This window comes from Zalophus californianus, chromosome 4 (assembly GCF_009762305.2).
Source record: "Zalophus californianus isolate mZalCal1 chromosome 4, mZalCal1.pri.v2, whole genome shotgun sequence".
Classification (NCBI taxonomy): domain Eukaryota; kingdom Metazoa; phylum Chordata; class Mammalia; order Carnivora; family Otariidae; genus Zalophus; species Zalophus californianus.
The window spans coordinates 38,376,917-38,398,693 of NC_045598.1; the positions used below are offsets into that span (position 1 = coordinate 38,376,917).

General features: G+C 49.2%; 1 protein-coding gene across 8 annotated transcripts in view; it reads right to left on the minus strand.

Moving 5' to 3' along the window:
- LOC113933182 (BEN domain-containing protein 5) overlaps window positions 1–21,777 on the minus strand; it is a 1,542,215-nt gene that overhangs the window by 205,250 nt on the left and 1,315,188 nt on the right. For 6 of the 8 annotated variants that reach the window (XM_027613047.2, XM_027613040.2, XM_027613091.2 and 3 more), the window contains one exon: window positions 20,802–21,186. The exons of 1 other annotated variant lie outside the window; for it this stretch is intronic. In XM_027613047.2, the coding sequence (XP_027468848.1) occupies window positions 20,802–21,186 (385 nt within the window). Of the gene's footprint in view, window positions 1–5,376; window positions 5,526–20,801; window positions 21,187–21,777 lie in introns of all 8 variants that reach the window. One more of the 8 variants, XM_027613074.2, reaches the window with a different exon arrangement.

Sequence of the window (21,777 nt, forward strand, 5' to 3'; positions counted from 1 at the left end):
GGGGTCCTCTGGGGCTGTAAAAATCAGTGGTGCCTAGGCCCCATTCCCCGGGATTCGGATTTGTTACTCTCGGTGGAGCCGAGGGACCAGGATCACTGAAAGTTCCCGAAGTCATTCTGGCGTACAGCTAAGCCTGAAAGCCACCACCCACTGGAGCGGGGCAGGCGGCGGCCAGGCTCCGCCATCAATCGGAGTGTGTTTGTGCAAGTCCTTTCCCACCTCTGGCCTCAGTTTCCCGTGAACTGAACTGGGAAAGGGGGATTTCATCTCTGCGTTCCTTCTGGCTCAGAACACGTATAGTTTTCACAAATCAAACAGAACCACGGCGTCCTCAGTCTGATTCTGATGGCACACATAACGGAACATAATGCTCCCTACAAGGGAAGTGCTCTGAAAGTTTCAGGGCAGAGTTGGTAAATGTACAGGACTCAGAAGGATCTAGCAATGAACTACAGGTGTTCAGACTGTTTCTCTTTCTGGCTCTTTTAACAACTCAAACACCATTTGCTGATATTATCGTTAAAAAATAGAGTTTTGACTTTGACACTGCCATTTATGTTGTGTTTCTAACGAGTCTATAGAAGGTGGAAATGGCCTCTGTGGGGAAGGAGGGGAGGCACCTGCTAATAAGCTAAACTTCCTCAGGGTAACGAGAGGGCTCTGCCTAAAGTTCTTGTCTTCAGCAAGACCTGTAGGTCATCCACATCATGTGGTCAGGAGACCTCTCGGGAGAGGTCCTGGTTTGAGAGACCGTGAGCACACCCGAACTGATGGCAGACTGGCAAGAACCACTGTCAAAGATGACTGAAGAGCTTTCTACTGAAGCCTGGCTTGGAAAAGAAGGTGGGCATACACAGACGGGAAGACAGGGCAGTCAGCAACACTGCTTCCTTCCCCAATTACTGACGTTTTCCAGTCAATAAAAAATAAAAACAAAAACAAAACAACCCAGCAACACAGCCCACCCATGAATGCCAGTAAGTAACAATCCTCCTGGCCTCATCTGCCTTTGCTTCCCTTTGCTCACAAGATCATTCAGATCTTTGCAGGCCTGCTATCAGATAAGCAGATCCACCTGGTCTTCCTGTGCTGCAAACCTCAGGACTGCACATCTACTCATATGGCTCGGCAAGATAAGCCATGCTGGAAGTGAGATGCGCTGCCTGGGGCCAGCTGGGCAACACGGATCCAAGGTCAAGTCGGTTCTTTCCTCCACAGTCTGAACTGCGGGTGGGCAGTCCGAGTGCCAGATCAGGCATGTGGGGGACTAGTTTCCTGCTGCTCCCTGCTGGGCCCCAAGTCACCTCCCTAGGTGGCACTCTGAAGCTACCCTCACAAGCTTCCTGACGTAGGGGAAAAACAAGGAATCTGAGTTAGATTAAATTCAGAATCAGAAAACCTTTGAAATGGAAGACAGCTTCCGTTTTTCAAACATCTCTGCTCTTTTCTACCCTGGGCCTTGCTTTCCTATAATCTTTTATTATTCTTAAAAGAGAGATGACAGTCATTTTCGCCAATGTTCTACTAGATAAGGGGGACACTAATATTTTTTGAGAACCTGGATTGTACCCTCAATTTATTTAATCCTCATAATGACCTTAAGAGATGGAAATACGTTAGAAGTTATTCCCACTTTACAGACATGAATAGAGATTCAGAAGGACGAAATTACCTTTTCTAAGACATACTAGTAGTAAATTTGGGGATAAAGATTCAAACCCAAATCTGTGTGACTGGCATTGCCCGTGTTCCGCAGGCCTTACTGCCCCTGCCAGTGTCATGGTGGTGACAATGTGGTGGAAACACAGCCCATCTATCGCACCGATATTCTACTGGGCTTCTTTTTTGAGCTTTCCTCTGTACTGGTCCAGACGCTTCCCTCACTGGCCCCCACCACAGGTCACTACTGCAGGCAGGGAAGCCAGAAGAAGCCACGGGCTGGCCTTCCTGTCTCCAGTCCCTGCTCCCTCCAACCCGTCCCCCCCACCAATAACCACTACCAGATCAGTTTCCCTAAAACATGGCTTTCCTTCTTTGACTAGCTGACTTCCCGTCTTTCAACTCTGTGTTTCCATGTGAACCCTCCGGCATCTTGAATGGCTCCCTGTTTACTATCACATCTACCCAGTCTCCTCAGTCGGCTCTAGAGGCCCTCTAGAATCCTCTTTCCAGTCAACCTCTTAGCCTTTATTTCCCTGCTATGGCCATCAAGATGAAGCTCCTAAACTCCTTCCCTTGCTTCTACTTTCAGTGTGTGGTAACACAAAGATGGCGCTGGAGGCTCCAGCTCCGGGTGTGAATCCTCACCCTGCTACCTACTAGCTGGGAATCTTGGGCTAGCCACTTTACCTCTCTGAGCATCACTTTCCTCAGGTGGAGAAGAGGCAGAACCACCGAATTCACAGAGCTGTTCTGAGGATTATATGACATAACATGAATCAGATGTCAGGAGGACAGCACACATTCTCCACCCCGCCCCCCCGACTTCCCCACCCCCAGCCATGTCCCTGCTCAGGCCTTTCCCCTGTCCAGGAATGAATGCCTTCTTCTATGTCTTCTTAAGCCTGCTCATCTTTCAAGCCCCAGTCCCAAATCCAGGAAACACTCTTGAACTGCTCCGGGACTAAGTTCTATCCCCTCTGAATTTCTAGCCTACTGAGAGCCTTCACCACCTGATTCAGCCCTTCACGGTACATCTCCATGGGGACGGGGTGAGGCTTTGCCTCTTCTGTCCCCTTCATACTGATCAAGACTAGTCTGAACACAAAGCAGTAAGAAACTGATGGGCATATTTAATATGTACTAATGGCACAGGCTTTCAGTTCTGGTGAGCTGTTCCTTAGAGAAGAAAATATTTTCTGACGTGCACTTGAGTACAAGGCCAACTTTACAGCACAGAAAGAAATGGCTCTGGGTAAAACCAATCACAGGTATGTGCTGGAACAAGGGCTCTTCGGGTTAGCAAAGCTCAGGGTCACCTGGACCGATGCCCAACTTTCAGAGATACAGCAGAATAGACTGGAAAAAACACTGACCTGGGAACCAGGAGACCTGGCTTGCACTTCCTACCTGCCTGTCTCTAATCTATTCTATAATTACAGAGGAATCCCTTCTCTGGATGTGTTTCCCCATCTATTCCATGTATAGACTATTTAAACTTTAATGGTCTTTACAGCTTTGTGCTTCAATGAGTTTTTGAAATAAAACATCTTAGACAAAGAAAAGCAATGAACTTTATCAAAATCAAAGTAACTTTTGTGGTGAGCCCTATTCACATAAACCATAGTTTGCTATTTGACCAAAATGTTAGCCTTATGTGTCAAGGGAGGTTATTAAAAATATGGCATCGGCTAGGATGAGACTTGATCAAAAAATGGCTTTGTGCAATGTTTTATAGGACAAAACTAGTTTCCTACTAGGAAATGGATCCCATTCTAATGCTCTAGGTTTTGCAGAGATTAAGGCTTTTGTTCATGCAGGCAGAGGAAAGAAAGGGTCAGAAACCCTAGCAGAGCCAAGAACAATGAGGATGCAGGGAACGCTGCTCTGGGAAGCCGCCATCCATTTCTAGTCTGTCCGCTTCCTCTCCTCTCCCTTCATAAATTTCTCTGCTGAACTACCAATTAGTTGCAAACAAAAGTCAGGTTAGTTTTATAGCAACATGTTGGCAATAACCAATGAAAAAACAAAATTGGCAATTTTAAGATTTGTTGTGCAACTGCTGTAAAAACATTAGATGAGATTTGAGAGACCCATTTTCTGGAAATGGAAAAATGATACCTTTGCAAAAGCAGTCCCCATAATGCTCGGAAACTATCCATCAGTCTTCAAAGGAAGAGAGAAATAGATTTCTCTTGGAAGCTATCTTAAGAAAAAGTCTCTAGTCACTCTACAGTGTGGTCATGACTAAAAAGAAATCAACAAACACAGAATAGTCCTTTCTTTTATCTCCAGTTGAGGAAGATTCACCCAACTTAGATACACAGTTGGAGTCATTAAAGGCCTATGGAGAGCAATAATCCATCCCACCTCATGAAGATGGAGACCCTGATGCCCAGAAAAGGAAAGGACCCATCCAAGCAAGGTCGCACAGAAAGCACAGAGAGAGAGAGAGAGCTCTGCTTCGCATTCAGGCTTCGGGCTGCCTAAATCCACCCTGTCATGCCACCTGTCCCCTGCAAAGCGGACTTTTTAAAGCCTGTGGGCTGGAGCAAGTCAAGACAGAATGGGCCGATGACCTGGCGCATCAGTTCTGCCTCTGCGGGGGAGGCAGCGCTCAGTGGGAGATGGAATAGCAGCCTATCCAAGACAGCCCTCAAGACTAACACATTGCATTTCCTCAGCTGACAATATTTGCTTTTTTGCCTCAATCTGGCCAGTTGCAGGGAGGTATCTGGATGAACCCAAATAAAACCACCTTTTCTTTCTCATCAGCCCATTGGGGAAACAATACTGGATAAACAGAGACCTTTTGAAGCACAAGGCAAGAAAAATAGACTGACACAGATGATTCTTTGGGGAGAATGAGAGGTGATATCTGTAATGTATGCCATGGTGGCAGAAACAAAACACTAAAACTGAATTTGACCAGTGCCTAGACAAAGGGCTCCAATATACTTCTTCCAAGATGAAGCCATTTGGATGTTAGAAGGATGTCCGAACAGTTATCTCCCTGCCCTGCTTGCTATATCACGTGACTTTAAGACTTTCCAAAGCTATTCCATTATTTTTCACCCCGTACCAATGTAACTACTAATAGTGTTTAAGTTTTCTTTCACGATTTTTTTCCCAAGGGTCTTACGAGAAAATCTGAGGAGTTACATGTTGTCTTAGGACTGTGGGCTAACCTGCTGAATATATAGCTTGGAACCAGCTTCGGGACATCCTAGGAGCACGTCTCATTTACCAGCTTATCCTCAGCATCTAGCATAGGGCTTAGAACATGTAGATACTTCGTAAATAGTAAAACATACACATCGAGTTATCTATCAATCAGACATTTCATATCTAGTACACCTTACAAATTTTATATATCTGGTTTAATAGGAGGGTAGGACAAGTTTCATCAAACTGCCATGTTTTTAAAAACTTTCTCACTACTAAGCTATTTTACAACATCAGTTTCATTTTACAGTTGCTTTGGCCCAGTATTTAAGAAGAAGGTGTGTGTGTGGGGCGGGGGGAGGGAGAGAAAAAGAACAAGTCCCAGAACAGCTCCTCTAGTTACAACACACGAATTCTGGACATAGTTACTCAGGCCCGGGGCCAGGAGGCCAACCGGCCAAGCTGTGGCTCCGGAAGCTCCCACCATACTCTCCATCGTTACTCTAGCTAACAAACACTTGCAGGGAATGGATAGTGAGCTTGAAACACTACCTTGCCATTGTCTAGGATATACTTGTCCATGACAGGTGCAGGAGCGGGGTAATAGGACGACGTATTTGCTTCCTCACTGAAAGTGCTCCGTAACTCCGGCTCGGGCTCGAGACATTCTGACTTTACTTTTTCCAAGTCAATGGCGGGACCTAGGCAGTTAAGAAAAGAGATCTGTCTAGAACTCCAAGGAAAATAAAAGGCAAATATTTTTTAACTACGCATCTATCAGCACATAGTGGCACAAAATAAATATGCTGGCTTATTTTGTCCATTGGACTACACTTAAACCCAGGCTGGAAAATAATATGAGATATGAACGTCACAAGGGAAAAGGAAGAAAACTGGAAGACAAGAATGAATTCGACTCTAAGTAGGAATGAGAAGCAGTGTTTGAGGGTGTCATTGTCTGACTGGAAATGCAGGGGACTCAACTGCCTGCTCAGAAGAGGGGTCCTGGTAAGACCCCAGTGGAGACAGTGGTGGCCATCACTGTAATATGCAAATTGCGTAGCTGCGAAAAGCCCACCTCGGCAGCCTCCAGGGGAGCAGGCCACAGCCAAAGAACAGAGGTTAGGGAAGCACTGGGGAGAAACCCAAAAGTCTCCCTCTCCCTAAGACCTAGTAAGTAACTAGACAGGAGCATTTCAACCAAGAAATTAAAATACAATACAGATTAAGCTTCTGATTGCCTGATCTAGCAGCTACCCTGATTTTTATTTTAATGCAATCAACACAAATTATGCGCAGTTTAAACAGTGAAAGGAAGCTGGATAAATGGTGGAGGCTTCTAAGGGGAATATTTTTTTCTTCTCCATTAGCGTTTAAAAATGATGGGCTATTTTTTAAATCACCTATTGTGTCTTGATTACCAAAGGGCAGAGAAACAGAATGAAAATGAGTAAATAAGGCTAAATGACTGGATTAACTTTTGCAGGAGAGCAACTCCAAAGGCCAACGGAGAGCTCGGCACCCTGGAAATGCTCCCTCCTCAAACCTTTTGGGGGTTGTCCGGGCTCAGGGCTTTAGCTACTGCTCTTGCAGGTCCCCGGGGCCATGCCTATACCCTAAGTAACCGATGAATATCATGGTCCAACCTTCCCTTATCCTAACCATGTGGATCTCTTGGTACAGAGCTCTTTATATATCAAAGCCCTAACGAGCTAGTTGCAATTCTATGTTCAATTGCCACATCCTAGACTTTGGCTGGTGGTAGAGATGGTATTGGTGATTTTGTTCCTAAAATTCCTCATGACACAGCTTCCCAGAACAAGACTATCATTCCTGAATTGCTGCCATCTGCAAGACAGAATCTCAGCAGTCTCCAAGGACGTAAGCAGGAGACCTGCACAAAGCAGAAGGCAAAATGACCGGGGAGCAGAACGGTGCTGATGGAAACGCATGGCTCATCTTGGGACATAAGTTTCGGCGCTGTGCCTGGCTCTGCTGTGTTTTAACTGCGTGACCACCGGGGAGTGAACTGTAGATGCAGAAGCTGGCAGAGTGAAGGGCAGACAGCATCATCATTGTTCTGATGGCATCTCCTATACTGTCTGATCTATTCAAGGGCTGGGCTCTTCTCTTTGTCCCCAGCACCTGGCACCGAGTAGGTGTTCTCTGAAAGTCTGCTAAATAAGTAAAAGAATGACAACAATGAATGAAGAATTCTGCAGTTTCAGAAGCAGATGCCAAAGTTTCTCCTCTCTCTGTGTGAGATCTCAGGTTGAATTTCTGAGATACAAACTCAAGTGGAGCATTTGATCTTTTCTTAGATCAGGGAAGAGGTAATTACTTCAGTTTCCCCTAAAGGGCATGGCCCAGTTGGCATCTGAAGTCCCTTCCTGCTCTGACATTCAGCAACAGGAAAAAGGGCTGGGCTGAGAGGATGAGGTCCCTGTCGCCACTGGCTCACGGGTCCTCTTTGGCAAGATTGTGTCCTTCCTTTAAAGCCTCTTTTTCCTTCTATGAGAAGATGCTGGACAAGAGAAGGACTCCAGTTCAGCTTTGACTTCAGTCCGGTTCTCTCCCATCCATCTCCACCATAGCTGCCAAACACAGCTCCTTAAGACTGTGTCCTTCCTTGCTTAGTACCCTCCTTCCTAACTACGCTCAAAATGAGGTCATATATTGCAGCCTCCTTAAGGCCCAAAACAAGCAGCCCCCTCTCTACTCCTGGTGCTCACTTCTTGCTCTCCCCTGATACTCCCCTCTGCCCAGGGCCCCCTGATGCTGTGCTGGCCCAGGCCTCTATGCCTTTGGATGTGCTACTGTTTCCGCCTTGCATAATACCACCTCATCTGCATGCCAAGAATGGAGCTTAGGTGTCTCCTCTGTGAGGCTTTGCCCTGATCACTACGCTGGGGGGGGGGGGGGGGGGGAGGGGGTGGCGGGAATCCTCTATTTTGTAAATACTTCCAGCAAATTGTTTGCAATCATCTGCCAATCTGTTTGTTGTCCACATTAGACTGTGAAGCTCTTTGGGGGTAAAATTTCACTCTCTTTGCAGTCTTGGCACCCAGAACGGTGCCTGGCACATTGCAGGTTCTCAATAAATTCTTCATGACAGGAGGGGAGAGAGTTGTGGGGGAGGAGGGGACTTTAACAGGATGGGGCAAAGGTCCTGAAACAAAGCCCTGCTGCTGAGTTGAGGTGTTTGGGGGTGCAGGCTGGGGTGGGTGGGAGCTGTTCTTAGACTTTTGTGACCTTCCTGGCAGCCCATGAAGTAGAAATTAGGGCTGTCAAACAGAAATCGGAAACAGCTAGGCAGAACAGATGATTCTGAGGGCTACAGAGGGACATATAAGGGACATCGGGAGTGAGGGTTGAAGGGACATCGGGAGTGAGGGCTGAGCATTGCTTCTTGGGCTCCAGCCCCTGCTGCTCCCTCCCCCGCCCAGTCAGACTCCACACCAAAGTGCCAGCCTGGCCCTCTCCAAACAAACACCCTTCCTTCCAGCTGCCCAGTCTGGAAGGAACGTGCTTGTGCCCTTCCTGCTGTCTGGTCCCTCTGCCCCACAGATGTCCACCCAGCCAAACTCCACCAGGCACTCAAGGCCTGACTCAAATGCCACCTCCTCCATGAGGCTACTCTATCCCTTCAAAAGGATGCGGTCATTCTCTCCACCCCTTGGCTTAGAATCTGAAGCAGAGAATGGAATTTAAATTCTGGATTTGCCACTTATAGTTTAGGGTGAGCTGTAAGCTTCCTCAGCAGGGGGAGCTCTGCCCCGCAGCCTGTGGACCGCCCCCCACCCGCACAAGAATCAGAGGCACTCAACTGTTTCTATGCTTGTCTCCCCAACTAGACTGTGAGGCCTGAGGGCAGGCAGGGGCTGTGTCTTTTTATTTCAGAGACCAGGGCTTAGCACAGTGAGCGCCTGGTTCACATTCTACCCTCAACAGGTAATTTCCACATTAATAATTAGTTAACCTTTCTGACCCTGTTGCCTCGCCTGAAGGAAGGAGCCACACCAGAGACGTGGCAAGACCGAAGACTCAGTGAGTTGACCAGAGATGTGAAATGAACACTCCAGAGTGTGGCACAGAGAGGGCACTGAGGACACACTGCACCCCCGCACCGCCCCTCCCTCACACACACGTTATCCCTGGCCCCTGTCTTAGTCCACCACTGACTTCGGTAGCTTCGGTGCAGGCATAGCAGGTCCTGGCACCCTGCGGCAGCCCCATGACCCCTGGGCTCGTGCTGGTCTCCTCAGGGACTACTGTATTGGGATCTTCTGGCTTTCGAGGCAAACTGCTTCCTGCCATTCTCCTGCAGCACCATTCAACACCCAGAGGCTGCTCTCTGCGACCCCCCCACTTCTTCAGCACTGGCTCCTCAGCCTCAGCGAGGAGGGCAGCCCAGTCAAAGGCGCATCTTGGGAGGGGTTCCTCAGGGGACCTGGTGTGAATCACAGCTGCATGACCTTAGACTAGTCACCTCACCTCTCCATGCCTCGGCTTTTCCTACCTGCAAAATGGGGGTTCCCCGTAGCCACCGTGCAGGCTGGTGACGCCCCTGGAAGCACCCAGCACGGAGGCAGGCACAAAACGGAGGCTCAGGAAGCGGCACATGGACGAAGGAAGGACTCCAGCGGTAAAACGGGGTGTTCAGTATTACAGAGTCCGAAAGAAAAGGAATAAAAAAGCATGTGATTTCTTTGGGGGGAGGAGAGGGAGGGCCTCTAGTGCTTTTAATTTAAGGGAGTGGGGAGACAAACATTTCACTGCAAATTTTAGTCGGCTCTACTACCGATGTTGGCAATTTACATCTCATTATAACAAATGCCTCAGATTGCTGTTTTGCTTTTAAAAATTTCTGAGGCATTGTTCTCCTTCAAACACATGTGACCAAATTAGCCACAATAATAAGCACTCGCGCTAAGAGACAGCATTGTAAGATCTGGTGCAGATATTTTAAGGAAGAAAGGAACTTTTTTTCATGTTGTGGGAAGAGTAGGAATTAAAAAAAAAAAAAAAGGCCTTTTGATCCACTTTGGGTTTATTTTGGGGAAAATACACCTTCCATGGAGAGAAACCTCTGAGCTGGGTAAAGGAAGCTTTTAAAAAAATATAAAAGGTAGTACTTGTCTTTTCATTCAGTCATCCAGGAACCCATTCAGCACACAATTGCTGCGACATCCCAAGATCTAGGCCCCTCGAGGCACTGGGGCCCCCCCACCCCGAGAAAATACAGTTGTCCCAGTTCTGCAGAAGTGGAGACTTTCACGAGAAACTCCATTACTCTGCATACACATAGCTGTGATTTGATAGACAAGCACTGGATTTAATTAGAAAACCCGGTGTAAGAACAGGTTCTGTCATTTATTTTACCTCTCGAAGCCCCAGGGGCCTCTTCCATAAAATGGGAATCACGGCACAGAGTAAGGGGCTTAATAAATGTTTGTTGGCACAACGAATAAATGAAATTATATCACTCTGTTTTTGTTTGGCTTACATTAGACTAATGCTGTTCTTCCTGAAAACCTTTCTAAAAAAGCTAATGCTTGTGTGACTTCCAGGGGGTTCAAAAGTCATCCATGTCTTCAAAATGCATGTCTCTGTTTAAACACGAAATGCCATTTCTGATTTCTGCTGAAACAGAAAGGCTAATAATATGAGATTTTTCTTAAAAAGTACTAAATCATTCCATTCATTTCTGTCAGTGAATAGGAAGTTTCTCTGCTACAGGTATAATTCTAGTTTCTTCCTAAATGCAAAGTGAATCAAGTCAAAATTCTTACATGCATTCAGAACCTCCACTGTGGCACAGAGGCACACTGGATTGGGTAGAAGAACGAGGATTCCACTGTTTACAAAGACCCGAGCACGGGAATAGCTAGGTAACAATGAAGGAGGGACACAAGAGCCTTAGAAAGAGGCAGGGGAGACGGCCCAGAGCCAGGCAGGCGGGTCCCACTCTGTGGACTCCATCATTGTTTTTCAAAAGGCATCAGCCACTTTCACCTGCCATTGTCACTATGCGTCTGTTTCTTAGCCCCATTATGCTTCCAGTGAGGGTGGGGGACAAATCTGGTCTCATTTCTTCAGTGGGAATCTACTAAGCATCTACTAAGTGCCAGTCCTGGGCTAGATGGCCCTCAGTGGTTCACAGCCCAGCAGTGACAAAAGACAGGCAACAGATCCCCACCCCATGTGGTTGACAAGGGTCAGGATAAAGACTTGGGAACAAAAGCAAAGGAGGGGATGCTCCACCTGGAGGAGACCAGGAAGGCTTCAGAAGGACAGTCGCACACTTCTGGGCTGGGGTTTGGAGGAACGACGGGCAGGAGCTCATTGGGAGTGGAGGATGGGGGTGGGGAGTTACTCTCATACAGTGAAGGCACATGGCACAAAATCGAGGCTCCATGACCAGCCAGGAAGTGGGCAGCATGATGATCTGCAAGGGTCTGGGGAGGGAGAGGTCACTACCAAGCTGGCAACCCTGGGAGGCTTCGGGGAAGAGCTGAGCTCTGGCTGGAGCACTGATGTGTGATGAGGTCTGGGGAAGGTGGAGGGGTGGTCAGGCAGGGAATGGGATCACAGTAAGCAGCGGCTCTTTGGGTCCTTCTCCCGCTCCTTCCCCATTTTCCCAATGCCTTCTGTGAGCAAGGGCTGGAGTAGGCTTTGCTGGGCAGAGGCAGGACAAGCCGGTATCGCCTGAGGGACCAGATTGAGCAAGTCCTTGCAGCTCAGCTGGATGCCCCCACAGTGGGGTCCCCTCCTCAGGAGTCCGAAGCACAGGGTAGCAGAGCTGGGATGGACCTGCGAGCATCCCCTCTCCATGGGGCAAAAACCCAGCAAGGGCGGGGGGGCAGGAGCGGGCCCAGGGCCCCAGTCATGGGGGTCAGGGTATTTTCCCCACTTTGAGGAACTGTAGGCGCCCATTTCAAATGACATATTTGCTTCTCTCCGAGGTGAGCAACACCTACTGAATGTCCTCTTTGTTATATACCTTACACCAAAATCTCTCTCTTTTTTAAATCTTTGTAGTACTTTTCACCCTGATGTCAAGTAATTATTTGTTTCGCATCCCCTGGCTAGAGTGGAAACTCCAAGGGCAGCCGTGGTCTTGTTCACTGCTATCTCCCCAGCACCCAGTACAACATCTCTGGCACACAGGTGACCCTATCTACTGCGGAGGCTGTTTTACGTATGACAAGCACCAGTCATTAAACATGTGTTAAATGAAAGAAGTAAATCCTCATGGAAGTCCTGCGAAATAGATCTTATTATCTCTGTAGAGGCTCAGAGAGATAATGTGTCCAAAGTCACACAGGTGGTGAGGACTCAGATTCTGGGCTGTTCGACTCCAAAGCCTTGCTCCTTCCACTGCTCTACGCCTGCTCAGCCAAGGGCAGGTTTCAGATTTCACAGTCCTGCTCACCCTGTGGGACTCTCAGCTCATCTCTGACCTTGGGGGGTGGGGGTCCTTGAAGAACTCCACAGGGGGCAGTGGAGAAGAGGGGGCGTCCCCAGGGCTCATCTCACCTCTGGCAGCTCTGAGCCTATCCTCTGCCAGCTGGTGGGCAGTCCAAACTGGGCTGCTTCTTCATCGGTGGTTCTTCCACTCCCCTCCCCACCCAACCATCTGGGCCCAGGGAGCATCCAAACGGCAGGAATGTGCAGAACAGCACGAGTCCACCCCACCACACACGCATTCCCTCCTAGCTAACTCTTCGCTACGCAGTCCAGCCAGAAACTACTTGAGAGAGCCAGCTTCTCTCATAACTCCAAATCTTTGTTCAGGCTGTCCTGCTGCCTGAGATACTGTTCACTTTCTCTGCATTTGGATAAACCTAACTAGTTCCTCACGTGGGGGCCTTCTCCAGCCACCTAGAGTACCCCTGCCCCAGTCACCTACGGAGCCTTCCTCTGTATCCCCTCCCAATGCCCCGAGAGCTCTGGAGCACAGCAAGGCTCACACTGTATTCCCCCTGTCGGCTGCTGAGACCGTGACTCTTTAAGGCAGTACCAGGGTCTTAGCTGTCTGATTTCCCCGGGCCCAGTGTAGGGCCTGGAACAAAGGAAAGGTTTAATAAATGCTCCTGCACAAAACTGTTTCCCTATTGTCAGAGCCATCCAGTAATGGAATGGGCTGCCCTGGAAGGCAGTGAGTGAGCTTTCTGTCTCTAGAGGGATGTTACAGGAGGTTGGATGATCACTTGGCAAGGAGGCTACAGAAGGCTTCCTGTCCCGTGTAGGAGGCTGCACCAAGTGAACTCTGGGACTCCCTACAGGACTAGGGACTGAGCTGGGACTTTAAGAATCACCTCCAACCAAACTCAGCTGCCTGGAACAGTAACAGAGGGTGTGGCCAGACTCTGGGCCCTGCTGAACTGCCAACCAGACTCATTCCATCCATTCATCTTAACCCTCTGTGGCTTCACGAGGATGAATCTGTCCAGATTCCACATGGCCTAGGCACGTTCTGTTCCCTCTCTGGTCCTCAGTTTTCCCACCTAGAAGATGGGGGTGAAGGTTGGATTGGGCTCTTATTTAAAGAGATCATTTCTATAAAAACTCCAGGAATTTTCTGGTTGGCATCTTGAGATCATATAGGTTGGTAAGGCTAAGAAGAAACGGTAGGCTCTGAAATTAGGCAGGTGACATCCCATCCAATAACTCAAAGGTTAGGCAGTCCCAGAATCCACTGTAGCACATAAAGGAGGTTTAATCATGAAGGCAGGGGAGACACAGCCACTGCAGAAACACAGGGCTGGATGCCCGTGGGATCAGCCTGCCTGGTGTATGGAAAAGTGAGACGGGCCTCAATTTGAAGCCTGGTTCCACCATCTCCTGGTTGGGTGGCCTCAGGAAAGATACTTCATCTCTCTGAGCCTGCTCTCTGGGCCTCAGCTGGTGACCCTATCTGCTGCGGAGGCTGTTTTATGTATGACAAGCACCTAGTGTCAGGCCCAAAGCAAGGTGTTCAGAGAGGCCAGCCTTTGCCTGTGAGGAGCCCTCCCCCACCTCCATTTCCTCTGACTGGCAAATCTAGCAGAGAACAAGGCTGCCCCCTGGCCGCACCAAAGCCAACGACCATCAGGCAAAGCCTTGTCCTAGGGGGAAAGTACATTCCTGTTCTGGCCCAGCAACTCCTACATGTTCTAAGCTACCCAAGCAGATTACAAAGGGACAGCCTGGAGTTGTCCCTCAGCCCTATCCCCGCTGCCCTAGAAAAATGAACTCCAGGGAGAAAGAGGGACCCAGGGAGGGTCCGGGACAGTCCTGCCACTCTGAAATCTGTTCTTAAAATCATCTAGGAGGAACTGTAGGTAACCTTTCCGTCAGTGGTGCAAAAGGCCCCTCACAGCAGAAGATCACCCATATCTTTAAGAGAAACAATTCCAGTTCTCACCGCTACATCTTTTCCTGCCATCCGAGCTGAGGAGGCATAGGGCACAGTGGTTTTGGCCCCGCGCCACCACTCACGGAGGTAGCTGGGAGCTCAGGGGCCTCCCGGGCCTCACCTCTGTGACAGGGCTACGCAAACGCAGCCTGTGGCCCTCCCTCGGTGCCCAACTTCCGTGAGCACTCCTGCTGACTGGTGAGAATGGACTGAGGCTGCAGGAGATGGAAAAGCATCCAGAGGTTCACCTCAGGCCCCAGGAGAGCCCTGGCAAACAGGAAACTGAGCCATAGAGAGCAACGGCTGAGGGACTGAGGGGTTCAAAAGGAGTGGTTGAGGATTGGGGATGGGAAGACAGAATTCTGTCCAGGAACAGCGGGTGGGCGGGGAATTCTATAAACTACAGACGAGTGAACTTGAGCTCAAGGCCAGGAGAAGTTGTAAAATGGCCTATTTAAGAACGATTTCTGAGGACTTAACCAAAGAGATATTAGGAGTTGACCAAAGATTAAGATATGCCAAGACACCCACACCTGTGTTCTGTGGCGGGACAATGAGAGTCTATGATATGCCAAGCACTGGACAAACATCATCCCACGTGCATCCTCAAATGATTCTACCTTAGTATGCTGGGCCCACTGTGCACTTACTTCGTGCCAGCCCCCGGACAGAGGTCTTCCCACGCATCTGCTCATTTACTCCTCAAAAGAACTATAATGGTGGGTACTGTCATTGACTCCGCTTCACAGATGAGGTAACTAAGGCCCAGAAAGTTAAGTAACTTGCTCAAGGTCATAAATTAGATCACGGGAAAGCCAGGGTTCAAAACCCCAGTACTTCTGATCTCAGGGCCCATGCAGGCCCTTAATCACCATGTAGGCATTAAAGATACCCATCTTACAGAGGAGAAAACAGAGGCTGCGAAGGGCTCAGTCATTTACTTGAAGTTGCACAGGTACTGACCCAGACAGCTGAGATTCCAACCCAAGCGATATCTGTCGCCGAAGCCCAGGCTGCCTCCGGCACAGGGGAAAGCCAGCAGGAGGCACTTGGCCGACATTAGCTGCCTTTTCAAAGGCACTGTCAGAGACCTGTGCTTAAAGAATCCAGCTCGGACCGCAAAGGATTTTAAAGATCAAAGCTGGTATTTTAACGGACCTTGGACGGAACACAAGGCGTGAGCCCAGAGGGGAACAGAGGTGATAGAAACCGAGCTCTAAAGAGCCAAGACAGATTTGCAGACCACAACGGCTTTCCCCTTCAAAAATTTTAATCAACTTGTGATGATTTGGCCAACAGGGATGTGAGCTCTTCTTTCTGCTTCTCCTCGCGCCAAGTGGGGATAATCTTCCTTACCTGGCCTCGCGATAGGGCTATCACAATAGTCCAATGACATAAAAATGTCAAGGTGCTTTCAAACCCATCAAGTGTCATGCACATGTGAATTACTGTTATTATGCTCATTATCTATGCCTCTTTGGGGTTAGGATTCATCATTTCTGCCTCCCCTCCCTGAGAAAGAGCATCCCAAATCCAAAACCAGTATATGCCTCCCTCCTGCAGTGACAGCCCTTGTTTTGTTCTCTCTGGTGTCGTGCTGTGTGCAGGTCTGTGCTTCCCACTGGATTGTGAGTGCATCTCGAAGGCAGTGATTCCGTTCTCCTCCCCATACTCCTCACAGAGCCCTTGCCAGCTTTAGCTAGAAGAAAATCACTTGAGTCACACCAAAATGAATTTAACTATCTAAGAGGCACTGGTGCTAACACTGAGGACAACATCTAAGCTTTTGTCTTTGACCTCTAAGGATAAGGAATGTAGCCTAGGAGAAAGCGAGAGGGACCCTGGAGTCTCTCTCGCACGCCAAAGCTCCCCCTTGCAACTGGCTTTTTACAGTGTGCTTCCCCTGAAGCCGTTGGAATTCTGAGTCTACCAAGCCTCAGTTTAATAAACACTGCTCTGGTGCTCTAGCTTGTGAATGTTTAAAAACGGGGCCGTCTTATTTGTTTCCATGTTCCTAGCACCCAGCGCAGTCCCGGCACAAAGGATGTCCTCAGTGAATAATTGCTGAATGAATGAAAATAATGAACATAGGCACAGATAAATCTCTACTTTATCAGTTGGAATATCCACACGCTTTCTGGGTCCTCGGCATTTACTTCTTGGGAGAGGGTGGGCAAAAGAGGGCACAAAAGGAAAAAGAGACTGGCATTTACTAAACACAATATGCTTTACACTCACAGGGCTTTGTCCTTGCCATTTGCTTCCTCACTTAAGTTTGATGTTGTCACAGAGGCCCCGAGAGAAGAGACCCTCGGGGGAGAGTGGGGCTCCTGCTCATCAGAGAGGGCTACTTCCCATGCTCCGATCACAGAAAGTTCTGTTTCACAGAGAAGATGTGCTTTGTGGGGAGTGGGGGTAGAGGAGTCACCCCCATATCTGGACAGTGAAGTCCAAGGGTTAAAGAAGGCTGTGGAGGTGAGGGCCCAGAGAGAGGCGCACAGGACCAGGTGTCAGGAGACCGCCTGGGAATGGGCCTGCGATGCTGTCTGGCCTCGTCTCCTCATCAGCAGCACCAGTCCATTTGCTGGGTAAGCTCTTTCACCTCTCCAGGACTCCATGCTCTAGAGAATCTCTTTCCTGTTAAATCCAGCTTGTGTATATTTGTGGAATGAATGAAAGATGAATTAATAAGGGCATAAATGAAGAAGTGAGCCATCCAGGGACGTCTTGGAAACATCTTCTTGTCCTATTTTGCTGCTGTCCTCTTTCCTTCGGTCCCTGACCTCCACCAGGAGCACCGTTACAACTCCTCGCGGCTAGAGGGCCTGCTCACCACTCTGAGGTCCCCATCGGGCTCAAGGGGCCAGGCTCCTGCTCTCTGCCTCTTCTCATCTACCACCTGCAGGACCCCAATGCCTGGGGGAGTCAGCAATGATATTTCCAGGCAGGGAGCCTACCTTTTAAAACTGAGCATTGCCGACCTGTTGGCCTCTCTTGCCTCTGAATCTGCATGTTATGGTGTAGATGATCCAGCACCCCAGCTGGACAAAGGCCACTGAGCTGGGTCCCTGGGCAAGGTGGACAGGAGAAAATATGCGAGGAAGGGCCTCTAAGAACAATGCTTGAGTCAGGCCCAGGGGGCCAAGGCTGGTACAGCTCAGGATGTGCTCTCAGAGGACACATGAAGCCAAGAAACAAAGAGGGTTTTAGTCACTTTCTGGTTCTTTGCCATGTTACCAGTTTCTAGATGATGTGTATAGATGAGGAACTATTATAGCAGAGGATGTCTTCCCAGACTCACCAAGAGAGTTCCACCTTCAAAGGCGAGGCTAGACACCCCCACCCATTCCAGGACTCATTACACCGCATTTCAACTATATGCTTACATGTTTACCTCCATCACTACCCACACCCCAACTTCAACTTCCAATGTCTTAGTCTTCTTTGTATCTCTCCAGGCTCCTAGGCTCAGAAAGCACCTCGGCAATGTTAGCTAAGTTATATATATATATTATAAATATCCATATATAATACATATAGCCTTTATAACTTCTATAATAGAAGACCCTGACAGAGAAGTTAGTTAACCTACCCAAGGTTATACAGCCTATTACTAGCTAGGGGAGACAGAGTTAAAAACCAGACTGGGCCCCTCCTTAGCCCTCCCACCAAATGGTGTGAAAAAGAAGCTGATGGAAAGTGGGCAGCAACCAGAACGCCAGGTGCCATGCTATGAGGGGTATTACTATTTCCACTTTACAGATGAGAACACCAAGGGTCAGAGAGGTGCTCTCTGCCTCGATCGCTCCTCACTCTTCCCATCCACTCACTCATGGCTGAGTAACAAACCTTCACCCTCCAGGTTCCAGCTTAGATGGCATTTCCCTCAGGAGGCCTTTCTTCCCCAGTCCCCCCAGATTGTGTGGGGGGCCCCCTCTTCTGCAGTCCCACAGCCCCCTGTGCTTTTGTCCTTCTGGTGACATTTGTGCCCTGGGCTGTCACTAGTTGTGTCAGTGGCTGTCTCCTTCATCAAACTTTGACCTCCTCAAGGGCAGAGGGCAAGGGCTCTATCTTAAACATATCAAACTCTCACCACCAGGCAAAATGCCTGGCACACAGCAGAACACCAGTGAATAACTGTGGAAGAAAAGAGGGAAGGAGGGAAGGAAGGAAGGAAGGAAGGAAGGGAAGAAGGAAAGAAGGTTCCCAAAGCCAGAGTTGGGAAGTAGGGAAGTTGAATCCAGGTTGGCTGGTTCCAAAGACTAGATTACAGCTGTGAAAACATACAAATTCCCCTCAGGGTAGAAACCCTTCTATTATATTCTTGTAGATTTGTCTTAGAACTTGGCACATTATCATTCTCCAATCAACAAGTGCTAATCAACGGACTTATTTAAGCTCTCACAGGTCAGGGACGGTTGAGCGTAGTGTTCCAGGATGCCCACGGCCCCTAGAGCACAGGGCACTGCACATGGTCGTGGGTGTTCCACACACACTTGCGGCCTGAGCGGACTTCTATTCAGCCCGTCCACTATGAAGACAATGGTGACTGATCAGGGAAGAGCCCACCACTGGTCCTCAGGCTGGCATTCAAGGCCTGTGGGGTAGGAGAGCCTGGAAAGTTCAAGACACTGAAACTATGGCTGAGGTCAAGTTAGTCTGTTTTAAGACTAAAGAGGCACGTAATGATGCAAAATGCAAAGTGTCTTATTGCCCCAGAGATCCAGGAGTGGTTTCTAGAGTTTAAGCCCAGTTCATGATCACACAAAACAGGCAGTTTCCCTAGGAGTCAAAACAATGGTGTGGAGAGTTTTTGTTGTTAGTGTGCTTTTTCCCCACAAGAAGTTTACAAAAGGTGTAGCATACAAGGTGCAGTGAAAATAAAAATTATTCCTTTGAAGACCAGGAAACACTTGTTCTTTCTGAAAATTCCAGTTCTCTCCCCATCCCCCACTCCCGCTCCAAGACCAACATAGCTTCTGTGAATTTTTGCGGTTAGGGCTTCTTTTTAAGATTGTATTTTGATGTAGAATTTTAATAACTCTTTAGGTTGCAGACCACATGTGACCTTTACTGTCACTTCGCACCCCTACAGGCTATGACCTGGGAGAGGGGCCAAGGCAGAGGCCGAGTCGGAAAGTGGGGGAGGTTACCAGCCTAGATATCAGGGGATTTGGTCTGACATGACTTCTGCCTCTGCCTCCCCAGTGACTCTGGGTAAGTCCCAACCTCAGTTTCCCTCTCTGTGACAAAGGCATGGAAAGGCCTCTCAGCTGACTCCCTGAACCATTCTGAAGATCTACCAAGACACCGCCTCGGGGACCCACTTTAAGAAATAAAAGGCACCTATGAATATAAGTGAGGTAGGGTAAGAGCACATTTATCTAAACATCAAAGCAGAATGAATGAGGCTTTACATAGAAATCTGTTATCTGATAACACAAACCTTCCTTCTTGAGTGCAAAATTATATTTGATTCAAACTTCGGGAATAGAACTTGTGTTTCTAGACTAGACTGCTCCCATTTTTAAGCAAAAACACTGGCCTGGGGTTATTAATGACTGCCCTCTGGGGATGTGGAGGTTGTAAACCGCTGTTACACTGGTTTCCAGAATACGGACTGGCCTCTGCCTTTTACAATTCTGGATTCTTGTGTTCTGAGAGAGTGTTTCTCTCTTGTTCTCTCTGCTAGGCAGTCATTTCTCCCTGCTGTCAAGGCTGCTGCCTTTCAAATTCCCCGGTTCTTGCTTCTAAGCCACATTAGGTAAGAAAACCTAAAAACCTGGTTTGTTAATATCGCTCGCAGCGTTAAGAGCCTCTTCAGTTCTTTGGGCAAACCAAAGGAGTTTTCTACATCTTTATGTTAATCCTCCTAAGGTCATGTGCCTCTTGCTCAAAGCTTTTTAGTGTTTCTCATTCCCTCCCAAACAAGTCCGACACCCCAGCTGGCACAGGTTTTCAAGGTCTTCGGCAACCTGTCCTCAAACTACACACGCAGTATCCCTTCTCAGCAGGCCCGGGGCGCTTTCCCACCCTCAGTGGCTGCTGTGCCTTGAGATACCCCCGCCCCTCAAGGTCTGCTTCAAGGCCCACCTCCTCCCGGGAGTCTCCCTCGGCTACAGACAACCTCTCCAAACTCTGAACTCTCCCATTTTATCCGCAACCCCCTGTGGCATTTATCGTTTCTGACTTAAAGTAATACACCTTTTAAGGATCATGTCTAGTTCTCTTCACGTTCCTGAAACTGCCTTGGAGAGGTTTCCTTCAACCCGATGGTGCCTCTTGCTGAATGAGTGCAGAAATGAGTGGTGGCCCTGGGGCTGTGCGCCACATTTCTCCATGTTCCCCACTGGGTTCTAGGGAGCTAAGGCTGCTGCACTCAGGAGCTCCTATCAGATTCGCTGTGGGAGGGGGGGTGGCTCTACCTTGGGGTGACTGCCGAGCCAAGCCTCTGCCCTTCCCTAGTCTCGGGGGGCGCACTGGCCCACCTCTGCCCCGTGCCCTCCTGGGAGAAGAGCTGCACCAAGTCTCCCCCGCCCGCCGCGTGGAGAGGTAGGTGGCCTGCTGGGGCACTCACCACTGCCAAGCCTTAGGAGCAGCACGTCCTGGAGCCTCCGGTTGAGGTCGCGGAGCTCCTTCATTTCCGACACGAGTGCCCCGTACTCCTTGAGCTTCTTGGCCTGCTGGACCAGCTGCCTCCGAGTCCGCTCCAGCTCCTGCTGGAGGTGGCGCATCTCCTCCTGCTGCTGCTGGTAATTGCGCAGCAGCTCCTCGTACAGAGCCCGGGGCACGACGGCATCCTCCAGACTGTCCATGTCCTCCGTGCCCGGCGAGGCCTCCACGAAGACCTCCTCTGGACACGTGCTGTGGCCCAGGCTCAGGCCGTTCTGCTTCTCCAGCCGGGCCACCACGGCCTCAATGCTCTTATGCGCCACTTCGCTCGGCTTCCGCCCCTCGGGTCTCTGTGTAGGACAACGAGAATCAGTTCAGGCAAGGGCAGCTGGGACTTTCTTGGACTGCGGCTCAATATTTCCCCAGACAATCCTAGAATCACAGAACCACAGAACATCAGTGCTTGGAGAAACCTGTGCGAACACTTAAGTCAAACCCTTTCATTTTACAAATGGGGAACCGGAGATTTGGGGTGGGGAGGGGCGTCTTGCCTAAGGTCACATGGTCAGTTGGTGGCAGAGCCAGGACTCTGGTTTCCCAGGCCGGTGCTTTTTCCATTCCATCGCTCTGCCTCCCGGGTGCAAATTCTACCATGCCCACCCTCCCCAACTCCCCAGCCCCCACCCCATCCATAGGGCCTAGGCAGTGACTTGCTCACAGGGGGTGTTCAATGTATATTGGCAGAGAATCTGTGAGAAATCAGGCCAGGCCAAACCATCCCAGGGGAGTCAGCACTCAAATCTCTTCAACAACAAAAACATAAAAGGCAAAACATCCCAAGAAAAAACAAAACACCCCTCCCCCCACCACACAAAAACCAAAGTAAACTTTTCCTCAAGAATGCTTTCATTGGGAAGGACGCTAAGAACTCTAATCTGTTC